Source organism: Zootoca vivipara, chromosome 5, assembly GCF_965207765.1.
Source record: "Zootoca vivipara chromosome 5, rZooViv2.hap1.1, whole genome shotgun sequence".
Taxonomy (NCBI): Eukaryota; Metazoa; Chordata; class Lepidosauria; order Squamata; family Lacertidae; genus Zootoca; species Zootoca vivipara.
The window spans coordinates 59,146,762-59,160,504 of NC_142588.1; the positions used below are offsets into that span (position 1 = coordinate 59,146,762).

Sequence of the window (13,743 nt, forward strand, 5' to 3'; positions counted from 1 at the left end):
ATGTTAGGGTCTGTACCAACATAATTCTACAATTCTGGAGGAAAGGTGAGATATAAATATCAATAACATTAACAACCAATTTCATACAGTTCTTTTAATTGCACCTAACACTTCAAATGTTGTTCTCCTTTGGGAGGAGTTGCCATTTTCAAAACCAAGTTCTAGGTTTCTCTATTTACTGTGTTCGCTTTATTATACATACGATCCTATATTATTTTCCTTTTATATACTCCTCACATCTGAGCATAATATTTAGTTTTTAACTTGGGATTGGATACAGACTTAGTTATGCTTAGAGTAGCTCCCCCTGAAACCAATGGGGTTTGTTACAGTAACTCAAATCCCATTTCAGTGGACCTTCTCTAAGCACAATTAAGTCTGGATCCAACCCTTGGTGTAATGGTGTATGCTTCAAGTAATGTAGGTCTCTGGTTAATAAATGGACTAGTTTCCTATAGCAGATATCAGATATTTGATAGATTTGTCATGCAAGATCTATTCGGATGGCTGGCTTTGCTGTTATATTGTATGCACTCATCATATAATGAAGGGAGAGAGCTTTTATGTTTTGCAGCTTTTCTACATGCTGTTCTAATATTCACCTCACGTATCAGCATTGTTTTCATTATCTTCCGGTCCCACTTGCCCCACACCCATCCCAGCTGGCAGGGTCTGTATCATAACCCTTTGATGCTGTGTCGCAGGGGTTTGATTGGTAGCATCTGCCTGCTCTGTGATGAGATCCCTCTGAAGAAAGGCAGGCTGTTGTTGCCTGATTCTGATTGGCTGTCCCACCTGACTCTCCTCTTCTCTCCCCCCCTCCTTTTTCAGAGCACACACCACGGCAGGCTGTATTCTGAAACCTAAAACAGCCCCGTATACATCCATTCATGAATCTGTGACGTCAGTAGTGTCTGTGTTCTCCTTTGCAGCGGGGTTGCAGGATTGTGTGGGTGGAATTTCCTTGCTGTATTTTGCAGATCAGGTTTGGGTTTCGTTTTTCTGCCATCCACACCATAACGCATGAAAATGGAGCAGGATTGTAGAAATTACTCACCGCTGTAAGTATATTAACAAAATCTGTCTTCCTTCAAGGGGCTGCATTTGCAAAATGACCGATGTTACCTTCCTGCCATTTATTTCAGAGGAGCAGATGGATGGTGCATTTGGGGTGTGAGTGGACTGGAAAAAAATGCTGAATGACACCATATTAAAGCCAAGAATATTTCTGTTTCTGCCCATTTATTTCTTTGTAGAGCAAACATAGACATGTTTCATTTGCTGTTCTGGAGGTTGTGTAATGGTCCTTCCCTCTTTTTAAAACGGGAGGGAATGCATTTTTGTGGCTGTCTGAAAAGGAAGAGATTGCAAATAGCTAGGGGGAAAATTGCAACTGATCTTAAAACAGGAGGCTTCTCCCTCTTCCCACCTCCTTGTGAAAATGTAATCTTCAATGGTGGTACAGCTTTTTAATAAAACTTAATATGTTTGTCAATATATTTTGACTGGATTTGGGAACAATTTAGGCGTTGATGAGAAGTTTAATGATTAAATCCTTCCATAGAAATGAAAATGGCTTCTTTTAGCATAAAAATAATAATTAGGTAGCTTGGTTCTACACTTTGTATAGAGCATTATACATATAGTCCCAATGATTTACTGTTTACCGAGATTATCCTTCCTGGGGTTTGATTGTACTGCTTGCTAGAGAAATCAGTGAGAGTTCATATGGAATGGAAATGCATCTTACCCTTGAATCTTGCCCTTTCAGAAATTGCCTGAAAAAAGAAGTACCAGAAGTGACAAAAACAAATGTCAGGCAAATGCCTTGGACCTAATAGTTCTGGCTCCACTTCATTTTTAATGCTCCCATCCTAAGTTACAACATAGTGTTTTCCTAAATTTATTGCTGAAATTGGAAATATAAGTAAAGCTCTATTTTTGACATTGTGCCTGGAATAAAAGACGAGTGTAACAAAAAAAGGTGAGAGTAACAAAGCTAAAAAAGTAAAAAACAAAAACAAAAAACCACCCCACAACCCTGGTTTCCATGTTGGGGGAAAAGTGCATCTTACCCTTTCTCTCCACTGGGACACCCACCCCCTTGATACCTGGTTGTCTTTGTTACTTACTTCTTTGTTCCATACTTTGTTACTTACTCTCTGGGTTCACATGCCTCTGTGTTTCAAAGTAGTGGAAACTGAATGACAAATTTCCATTCTTATACAATATTAACTTAGATCCATTCTTAATTGATTGGGGGGAATCTTTATGCTTGTTTATAGGCATTTAATATTACAACAACTGCTTAATAGTAGGTTTTTTTAAAATCTGTGGCTAGCTTTTCAGATTGTAAGAAGGCTAGTGCAGCTTTGATTTGTGGTTTGTATGTTAATTAATTCCAAAAAGTGAAGCTTGGCATCTTGTTAATCTCTTCAAATGGATTATTGACAAAGAGCATTGCATCTCTTCTGTCTCTTGTGGTCAGCAGAGGTCAGGATTTTCTCTAATATTTGCTACAGGAAGGGTCAGTTTCCTCCTGTGCGCAGAGTTAAATAGAATTCCTTAAGTATTAAAGTTCATTTTAATAATTATCAACTACTCCAGAGAAAGTAGCTTCAGAGTGTTTACTCTTTTTGTGATATTTTTCTGATAAATTTCATGTTTATCATCAGAACTGGAAAAAGCATTTAAAATTCTGAGATGTCAGAATATTTCTTTTAGCCACCATCACATTATGGCATACAGAAATTGCCAAGTTCCAGAACTAGTTGTTCAAATTACAGTTGACCAAGTGACTAGGATTTTTTCAGCTCTTCTTCCATTGTTTTGCAGGTATGCTTTCAGTGAGTTGGTATTAATGAAATATTTGACCATGCTTATAAACTTGTAAGATGTCAGGCTTATTTCATCAATTAAAATTAATTTTGTTGTTCAGCTTGTGGTCCCGGTCAAAATACAAAAATTCTGTTGCATCTTTGGAACTCTTAAGGACCAAAGAAACAGTATTTGTCTTAAGCAGGCATCCCCAAACTTCGGCCCTCCAGATGTTTTGGACTACAATTCCCATCTTTCCCCAACCACTGGTTCTGTTAGCTAGGGACCATGGGAATGTTCTGCCTTCAACAACTCCAGCAACTGCACATATGGAAATAGGGTACTATTCTATAATTTATATTAATAGCAATTTTGGGGAGTATGGGGGCCAAGTGCCCATCAGTTTGGAATCAAAATGGGCCCACTCCAAAAGTAGGGTTGTTGTAGTTCATACTTGGGAGAGTTGCTCCCTATAAGTATATAAGTATGTAAATTAAAAGGCAAAACAAAAGAAAACAAAAACAACAGCCTGATAAGGACCTGCGAACTTCCAGAATGTTGAAGTTTCATGTAGGTGAGGGGACTGATAGGAGGGAGGGAAGATAAGGAAATTAGACAGCTCATGCCTTTATCAGATTCCACTAACTTTCCCTGGAGGTGGGGTTGGCGGGAAATACACATTATGAGGTTAAATTCCCCTTTCCTACTCCACAGACTGTCTCTTATTACCCATTCCACCTAAGTATAGACGTGTCCAAACCTGAGCCCTCTCACATGATAGGAATATAGGAAGCTGCCTTATACCAAGCCCATCTAGCCAAGATTTCAGGGAGAGGCCTTTCACACCACCTGCTACTTGATCATTTTGGCACTACAGGGGTAGGCATCAGGGTTGGGATAGAAAAAAGTATCCTTTTTAAAGGCAATGAGAATGGATGACTTCAGGAGAATGACTTCAGACAATATTTTCCTATGGCAGGCATCTATTTTCCATACCGTTGTGTGGATTGTTATTTGATGGTGGTATGTGTGGTAGTGAGGAGAAGATGATTGCTTGATGGTTCTGCCTTGGCATCAAATAATAGGGGTGTGTGTGTGTGTATACAGTCATACCTCAACATCCGAACGCTTCGACTTCTGAAGGTTTCAACTTCCGAAGTCGACATCCCCGGAAGTCTTTTTGCCGCGTGCGCCCTGCGCAAAGCAGCGCTAGCGCAGAAGTGCAAAATCACGCTTCGTGCATGCGTACAAGCGGCGCTTCGGCATCCGAAAACCTTGGCTTACGAAGACGGCCGCGGAACGGACCGTCTTCGTAAGTCGAGATACCACTGTATCTTCCATGTCTAGGAATTCCCACCTGGGGTAGGTAGGGTAGACTACAGTACCATATCCTCCAACATTTCTCCAATTAAAATAGGGACAGCTTAAGGAAAAGTGGGACATTCTGGGATCAAATCAGAAACCAGGACGGCTTCTCTAAATCGGGGATGTCCCTGGAAAATAGGGACACTTTGAGGGTCTGCAGTACATATGTATCTCCATATTAGGGCTGGGTGATATATGATTTTCAACATTGTGATATATTATTGACAGTAAACCACATTAAACCACAGTTCTGCATTTTGGAAATATTCAGGAACTGGGTTTAACCAGGCCTGTCACACTTTCAGAAAGGAAAATCCCAAAATACCCTATTTGTTATATTCTGAAAGAGTTCTGTTTAGGAGGTAGCTTGTGGTGAATAGGTTTTGATGGGTGACTTTCACATGCATTTTTGTCAAAAAATTAAAGCCAATGGCATGCTAAAAAATTACTTGACTCTCTTTCCCCCACTTACTTACAACTCCACTATGAAATTAAAAAGAAATAAGTTTTTTGTCATACACTGTATGACAAAAATGCTATCCCACTTAGGCTACTACAATAAAATGTACTGTATAGTGTATATAAATGGAAGGCATGTAAAAAGAGGTATTCTGAGTAGCTTCTGCCAGGAACTTTTATTGGTTTCATATCTTAATGTGACAGCACTAGGAGCTGAAAAGAGCTCTTTCTGCCTGTATAATGGTTATACAGAGAAAGCAGAGTGGATCCCTTCAGTGAAAAATAGATTAATGAAATGTGTGATATTGGAGTCTCATTTTTATACTATACCTTGTAGCATAAATATCAGTTCAGTGATACTTCTATAATAATATAATAATTAATGTGCATTTCCATTTCTAACTTAACTTTAAAGAATACTGTGTTTGATATTACCAGAAGTCATTATGCAACCTTATTTATTTCGTATGACACTAGATTATGCAATCTAGAGCCATTGGACTGTGAACATGAAAATGCTCTGAATGGAAACAATGCTAAAAATATCTTTTATATCACATGGGAAGAACATACATATAAAATGTATTGTTTGCAGAATAAAGGCAACATTTTCTTGGGCAATTGAAACTGAACTTTTATTTATGTGAAGAACAGCTTATCTGAAACATCTTTTTTCAAACTGGGGAAGCAGAATCCAGCCCTTCTGTCAATTCATGTACAGATACGTAATTAACTTTGGTTTCTCCAATGCCAGAACAAAGATGTAAACATTTTTTTCTTCTTGCTTGACAGAATTACAAAATAAAAGTTGTATCTGCAAAATGGGGGCTCCCAGAAGCATAATAGTGCAACATAACATGACAAATTAGAGCAGGAAAGGCACATATAGATGTGCTCTCAGTGGTGGTTCACCTCAAGGTTGTGAACCTCTTCTGTCTTTCAAAGTTTGCATAGTCCAGACATGCTTTAAGACCTTTTTCCAGGGATGTTAAGTTGATTTCAGCAGTTGTATCTTAAGACTGTTTTAAAATGTATATTTTTAACATGTCTTAACTTTTTTTAAAAAAAAATGTTACTCACCTCCAGGTTTATAGAGATAGGTGCATAAGGCAAAAAAGATTTCTATCCCTTGTTTTGAATATAAATCACAAGCAGCTGCTATAGATGCAACCACTTTGTAAGGGTGTTACATAATATGGAAAGACAGCTACAGTATAACAATACCTGTATAGCAGGGGTCAGCAAACTTTTTCAGCAGGGGGCCTGTCCACTGTCTCTCAGACCTTGTGGGGGACCAGACTATATTTTTTTGGGGGGGGGGATGAATGAATTCCTATGCCCCACAAATAACCCAGAGACGCATTTTAAATAAAACGACACATTCTACTCATGTAAAAACACCCTGATTCCTGGACCGTCCACGGGCCAGATTTAGAAGTTAATTGGACCGGATCCGGCCCCTGGACCTTAGTTTGCTTATCCACGCTGTATAGTAAAACATAATTGGAGGAACTGGATTGTTCATATTCTAGTACAGTAAATGCAAGTCTCCTGTAAGATCAGTTTACTCAAGTCCAGCTTTTTCTCCACTGTTAATTTCAGCCTGCTTATATATAGCTGTCGGTTCTCCTTCAGTTCAGCCTGCCTTGTCTTAAGGAACGACTGTGTTCTATGTTAGACTATTCTAAGCTGGGACTAACAACCCTGTAATAGTAAAACAGATGAACAGAAGATCATTCCTATGTACCTCAGTAATATTTACCTTTAAATGGGTGAAGTTCACACTTGTCCTTACAATAATGCCTGAGTAAGACCAAACTCATAGTATCAAACAGTAGCCCAATAGAAATTACCTATTTATACAACAGGTGTGGGGAACCTTTGTCCCTCCAGATATTGCTGAACTATAACTCCCACTACCCCTGCCTATTGTCTGTGCTTGCTGGTGGGAGTTGTATCTCAGCAACATCTGGGGTGAGTGGGTGTCCAAGGCTCCCCACACCTTATATATAGAGATATAACACAACATACCATAGTTTTCTCCTAAATGCACACTTGTTAAAAAATTGCATTACAGTTGGGCACAATTGTTTTGAATGGTTATTATGATAACAAATCCATTTGCAAAGTATATCAGCCTTGTTTAACTTTAACTTTAAATACCTAATTCTATATTAATAAAATTGTTGTTTTATGACGCATGGAATGACCCTATTGCAGCTTGGATTTTTCGTAGCAAGCTGTGTAAATACTTCAATAGTTTTGTCACATGAGCCAGTTTGGTTTCGATGTCAGGTGACTTAATGTGACAGATGGGCAAAGTCCAGCATGCAATATATTGCTGAGAGATACCACAACTATGGGAGGAGAACAGTTGTAACTTCAAGCAATTGCTACTTCTGTTGTTGTATGAAAAGTTCTCTGGGACAGGATAGCCTTTTTGTTAGGAAATGAATCCTTAGGCTTAAACTGAAGAACAAATAGGTAGTTTGGATTAATCGTCTTGAAGTTTATTGTTCATTTAAAATATTTGTCTCCAAATGTAATCATGTATATGATTCTCATAACCTTTCTGCGGTTCCGTTTTCAGGTGTTGTTGCCACTTTCTACACTGGGAGTGAGCACTGGTGTTTGTTAGAGCAATATCTTTGACTTTCAACTCCATGCACACCCACAGTACAATGACCAGTTCTCAGGAGCCCCTGAGCTGGTCCTCCTCTACGACTGTGATCGCCAACACCCTCAATGAAGATAAAGATTTCGCTAGGATGCATGGAGAACATATACCCAGTGGTCTCCATCCTTCATCTGAGATCATAGAAGATGTACGAGACAAGGGCTTACTTCACAGTAATGCATCAGAGAACATGACCAGTCCAGTTGCCACAACAGTACTGACCAGTGTAAGTGAGGATTCCAGGGACCAATTTGAAAACAGTGTGCTTCAGTTAACGGAACAGGATGAATCGGAAACTACTGTTCATCGGGGCACCAATGATAATATACCTGGAGACACCCACAATGGAACAGAAGATATCAAGATCCAGTTCAACAGATCAAGTAGTGGAAATGGTGGATTTCTTGAAGGACTCTTTGGTTGTTTGAAGCCTGTATGGAATATTATAGGGAAAGCTTACTCCACTGACTACAAGCTGCAGCAACAAGGTAAACCTAAAAAGTCAAAACATGTATTTTTGTGGCTTTAAAAATGTTCCCAAATATAAAAGAGGGGAAAGTATAGCCTCCAGAGTGTCATTAAATTGAAGTAGACTCAATCTCATCTATTTGAATTTATGGATCAATGTTTCATATCCCACTCACCAGTGCCTTTTCCCCTCGAAAAATAGGTGCCATGAAGTTGTTAACACTAAGTGTTACACTTTTCAACAAAAAGAAAAGAGGTGTTGATACTGTGTACCCTTGAGTACCCCCTGAAAAAGAAGCACTGCCACTCACCTTTCATAATGTCTAAAAATAAGGCAGTCCCGAAACCAAATAGCGATTTCTGCTATTCTGTGTTGCTTCTTGTATTGGGTCATTTATTGGACATCTGGAGCAGTGGTGTAGGATTGGTTGTTGATGCCCAGGGTGTGTGTGCCGGGTAGGCACCAGCCCTTGCCACTGCCGCGACTCCACCCCCACCAGAGCAAATTGGGGCCGTGCTGAGTTGCCTGCCCATCTGTGCAGGGGGAGATTGAATGGCCAACACTGCCGTTGGTGGGCAGAGAGAAGCGCCAGGCTGGGCTGCACTGGGGTTGCTTGCATGGTTTGCGCCCCCACATAAATTGTGCGCCCAGGGCCATGGCCCCCAGCTCCACCTACACTATGTCCCTGATCTGGAGTATTATTTTTCTACCCTGGGATGGGAGGGGGGATGTGGGGATGACTGCATGCAAAATCTCTTCCTAGGTGTGGCAAGATCATATTCTTAGTTGCTTTTAATAATCTTTAAAGCAGGGATCCTCAAACCAGATCAAGAAACAAATATTCTGAGCTCCTTAAAATGTAATTAAAGCAAAACAAATGTGCATTTGTTGTGCATGGAAAAGCTGTGCTTGTGGGGATGATTTGTGGGGAAGAGCTCCATGTAGAGTGGGAATGAATACCCAGAGCTTCTTTGATTAAATGAATGGGGCCCCTCCTGTTTGTAGGGAGCTGAAGTTGATTTTCACTTGTGCTCTCAAATGTTTGGTGCCCCAAAGTTTGGTGCACCAAAGGCAATTTCAGAGTCAGATATCCCTTACTTTACTGACTTCCAGTCTGGAAGCACTTCCGGTCCAAGCACCTCTTTAAGTAGAACATTTAGGATATTTAGGTTGAAGAGATACAGTGTTTGTCCTATCTCAGTATTTTTATTATGGGAATGCTCACCTAGTTATTTCCGGGGAAACTTAACAGCTAATGAAAACACTAGCGCTTTTTTTCTTTTAAAATGAAATATTATCTAGATGTGAGATTTTGCATGTTAGCAAAGTTCAACAGGGCAGCAGACTACAAAGGCACTAACTGGTTGATTACTCTGAGGCTTGTCAAAAGGTAGCAGTCAGAATAATAATGCTTGTTTCTTATCAGATACATGGGAAGTTCCTTTTGAGGAGATTTCTGAACTTCAGTGGTTGGGCAGTGGAGCACAGGGAGCTGTTTTCTTAGGGAAGTTCAGAGCAGAGGAGGTGGCCATCAAGAAAGTGAGAGAACAGAGTGAAACGGATATCAAGCACTTGAGGAAGCTGAAGCATCCCAACATCATTGCTTTCAAGTAGGTCATACTTGGATTATCTTGACTCTAGAAGAATGTTGTTGTTTTTTACTCATACGCTGTATGTCTTCATGTCCTGCAAAATTGTCTTATGGGTGGCACTGTGGTCTAAACCACTGAGCCTCTTGGACTTGCCAATTGGAAGGTCGGTGGTTCAAATCTGCATGACTGGGTGAACTTCCATTGCTCTGCCCCAGCTTCTGCCAACCTAGCAGTTAAGCACACCAGTGCAAGTAGATAAATAGGTACCACTGTAGTGGGAAGGTAAACAGTGTTTCTGTGCACTTTGGCACTTGTTGCAGTGTCCCATTGTGCCAGAAGCAGTTTAGTCATGCTGGCCACATGACCTGGAAAGCTGTCTGTGGACAGACACTGGCTCCCTTGGCCTGAAAAATGAGATGAGTGCTGCACCCCATAGTCGTCTTTAACTTAAACGTCCAGTGGTCCTTTACCTTTTATCTTTACTTTAAATTGTGTTCAGGTTATAATGGTTTCCTTCTGTCCTCTATAAACAGTAGTTCTAGCTGGAACATCTCAACTTCAAGATTAATTTATTTATTTAGCCATACCTGCTGATAGTAAAACAGAATTCTTATATTAACTGACTATCCTCAGATGATCAGATATTGGTGAGTGAACAAGCTGGCAAGTGTCACTTAATAGTTGCTTCCTTTTGTCGTTTCCAAAGAAACCAGGATATTAAACCAGCTTTAAACTAAGGCTTCATATCCTTGCTTGTTTGGAAGCCATTAGCCATAAGTTTCCCAGTATATAAATGGAAACCGTAGCAAACTGAAACTTCCTGGCTTGTTTCCAGTTCATATGAAGGGAGGAACAAAGTTGCTGTTTATGGATGTATGAGGCTCAATCATATCTTGACTTATTGTGCTGAAATACAATCATGTGAAAGTGGCCATTTTATAAGCATGATATTGGGTGGATGGGAGAAAAGTACAGTAGGTGGTAGTAACACATACATAGTGTTTAAACTTAAACGTTTTCTGTTGCTGGTGAAATGAAGTTGGTTTTGTTTTTTTAGTGAATAGTGTTGCTGAAGTTGCTTACCCATTATATAAATTGTAGCCATCTTCTATTGGTCATGGACTCCTGGTCAATGTAGTTGGATAACATGCTTTGTATTTTGTGGAAGCCTGAGTTCTTCCCAATCCATTATGGCAGCAATTTTTAAAATTTTATTTCACACTCCTTTCTTTGTGAAAACTTTATTGTTATGTGTGGAAAGAGTTTTAATATGAGCTAATTCAGCAGCATTTCATCCTCCTTATATTGCCCTAAGACCCGGAATAATAATCAATGCTACCTCATGAAATTCAATTTTAGAACAAAATAGAATGTTTAGAATGAAATAGCTCTGGGGAGACATTTCATTATTCCACTTACTATTCTGGTACATATCTGACCAATTAATCAGTGGATAAAGTGAAAATAATGTGAATTTATTTTAAGGGTGGAATATGAATATGAATAAATTAAAGGAAAGAGTGATTTGGTCTCAAAGGTGAGAAGTACTTTTACTGTCCAAGAGAATTAGCAGTGGGCAGCACTTTTCATTTTGTTTCACGTGCATGTTCTCATTATTATAAATGTTGTTGTTGTTTTTAATCTATAGTTTTTTTTATGCTAGGGGAGTTTGTACTCAGGCACCATGCTACTGTATAATAATGGAGTACTGTGCTCATGGACAGCTGTATGAAGTGTTGCGAGCAGGTAGGAAGGTCACACCTCGCCTGCTTGTGGACTGGTCGACAGGGATTGCTGGTGGAATGAACTATTTACATCTTCATAAAATCATCCACAGAGACCTCAAGTCACCCAAGTGAGTTGTTAGCGTGTGGGGAGTGTAAGACATTAAATGAGATTTGACCTAAATTGTGGTTGTGAATTACATTCAAACTCTTTTTGTTTTTCTCTCTTTTTCTTTTCAGTGTATTAGTTACTCACAATGATACAGTAAAAATTTCAGATTTTGGTACTTCTAAAGAACTCAGCGATAAGAGTACAAAAATGTCCTTTGCAGGGACTGTAGCTTGGATGGCCCCAGAGGTGATTCGCAATGAACCTGTCTCTGAAAAGGTGGATATTTGGTGAGTTATGCATTCGTAAGTACTTGTCAGTTTCAGTGTTTCCAACAGAGCTTCTGAGACCAACTATGTTCTCATGACTTAGCATCACTAGCAGCTTTCCTTTGGAAGATCTGGGGCTTAACCTCCTTGTTATATACAGTTTTTCTGATTTTTATCTCTCTCATTTTCTATCAGGTCATTTGGAGTAGTTTTGTGGGAGCTTCTCACTGGAGAGATTCCATATAAGGATGTAGACTCCTCAGCCATCATCTGGGGGGTAGGCAGTAATAGCTTGCACCTTCCTGTGCCCTCCACTTGCCCAGATGGATTCAAGATCCTTATGAAGCAGACATGGTAAGGGTTGTTCTGTCCACACTGTGCCCAACTGGTATTGTGCACACTCACCTTCCACCCTCAGTACAAAAAGGCCACAGTAGGCCCACAAAATGAGAGTGAAGGATGAGATCTCTGTCTGCACTGACTAGTGAGATAGTGGCATTAACCCTGTGATACTACCGTATAGTCTGTTCTTTTGTAAAGCACAGTTTAGAATAATACATTGGCTTGGGGAAAAACAACTTCAAGTGTATGAACTGATATGAATGCATTATGATTGCCACAGACAGTAAGGTAATAAGTAGAAGCCATGCCTGCAAAGGAAGAATGGGGACACACCTTGAATATGCTTCTAATACTTCTTTTGTGACTATAATTCAGCACTTTTTGAATTTGGTGCCCTTTTCTTTTTCCACCATAATTGTTCCAGTAGCTGGAAAGGAAGGGATGAGAAAGGAGAATAAGTGAAGATGCTTCTGAAATGGATGCATGGAAAATAAAGTGAGAGGATATAGTGTTCATATCTAGCTAATAATCTTTCTACATTAGTGTTACATTGAGGGTTTGGTTTGCTTTGCCAAATATGGGAGGGGGAATAAGGAAACTGACATTTGTGTATTCCTGATTGCTGCCTCCTTTATTTTTCTTTAGGGGGTGGTGGTATTCTAATAGGCAGTGAAAAAGGCCTATTTCAAATGAAACCATAAAAAAAATATTCCAAATAGTTTCTTAATTATGTTTGGATGGTCTCATCTGTTTTTCTTTAATTTGTCAGGCAAAGCAAGCCCCGGAATCGGCCCTCTTTTCGACAGACGCTTATGCACCTTGACATTGCATCTGCTGATGTGTTGGGCACCCCTCAAGAGACTTATTTCAAGTCTCAGGTAAATCTTTTTCTTTTTTTTCTAGCACCAGACTCTATCGTTGGCTTGCCATGTGTTCTTTAATAAGTCTTGTATGGTAGGAATAGGAAGAGAAAAGCACAGGCATTCATTTATGAATATCTTCCCATAATGCACCTGAAAACGATTTACAATATAATAACATAATTGTAAATAAAAAACAGTATATACATAAAATTAATTCCATTCCAAGCTAGATACCAGCTGGGATGAAGATTTTAAAAGGCTTGTTGAAAGAGCAATATATTTGGCAGGCATCTAGAAGATAATATAGAAGAATCCTGTGTGATATACAGTAAGATAGAGTTCCAAATGGTAGGTGCTGTCACACAAAAGGCCTGATTTCAACATTGTGCAGAATGGACCTCCTGATAGGATGGTGTCTGCAGGGTGCAGATTTTGTTCCAGTGAAGTATTAAAGTAAAGCATTTTACTGACGTGATCAAGATGTTTATGCTGTATTTTAGTGCAAATCCATAGGAATTGTGGTGTGAAATCTAAAGCCATATAAATAGTTGTTATTATATTTTCTTGAGTATTGCATACTCTCCATGTAGTCTTGGGCCTGAAAAGCAGCTGGCTACAGATTTGAGAAGAAATTGAGCTGTTCATAGGTTTGAAATTGCAATCAGTTTTATAGGCTAGGAGAGATTTGCAATACACGTGTGTACTTAATGTTAGAATTTGAGCTAAAAAGATGAGTCCCTGGTCAAGCCTGGTGATCAGATAGCTTTGCGGCCTCCTACCACAAAAGTACTATTGGAATAAAGAAGCTTGGGTTTCTTGTTTAATATGTTAAAGTAGTGCAACTCTTTATTGTGCAGTTGTCACTGCCATGAGTTATGCTGTGTATCCATCTAAATTGCTTTGGCAGGCTGAATGGAGAGAAGAAGTGAAGAAGCACTTTGAGAAGATTAAAAGTGAAGGAACTTGCATACACCGGTTAGATGAAGAACTTATTCGCCGCAGAAGAGAAGAACTCAGGTCTGTTGACTTCCAGTGCGTGAGAAGAGCTTTGCAAATT

At 39.5% G+C, this 13,743-nt stretch overlaps 1 protein-coding gene across 10 annotated transcripts in view; it reads left to right on the forward strand.

Annotated features, from left to right (window-relative positions):
- MAP3K13 (mitogen-activated protein kinase kinase kinase 13) overlaps positions 1–13,743 on the forward strand; it is a 43,230-nt gene that overhangs the window by 13,273 nt on the left and 16,214 nt on the right. For 5 of the 10 annotated variants that reach the window (XM_088669737.1, XM_035132504.3, XM_088669735.1 and 2 more), the window contains 7 exons: positions 7,232–7,806; positions 9,214–9,397; positions 11,043–11,234; positions 11,344–11,502; positions 11,677–11,835; positions 12,593–12,701; positions 13,594–13,703. In XM_088669737.1, coding sequence (XP_088525863.1) covers positions 7,305–7,806; positions 9,214–9,397; positions 11,043–11,234; positions 11,344–11,502; positions 11,677–11,835; positions 12,593–12,701; positions 13,594–13,703 — 1,415 coding nt within the window. In that variant the 5' untranslated portion in view covers positions 7,232–7,304. Of the gene's footprint in view, positions 1–831; positions 1,062–1,771; positions 1,985–7,026; positions 7,126–7,231; positions 7,807–9,213; positions 9,398–11,042; positions 11,235–11,343; positions 11,503–11,676; positions 11,836–12,592; positions 12,702–13,593; positions 13,704–13,743 lie in introns of those variants that run through there. The other 5 variants (XM_088669732.1, XM_088669733.1, XM_088669731.1 and 2 more) reach the window with 3 other exon arrangements.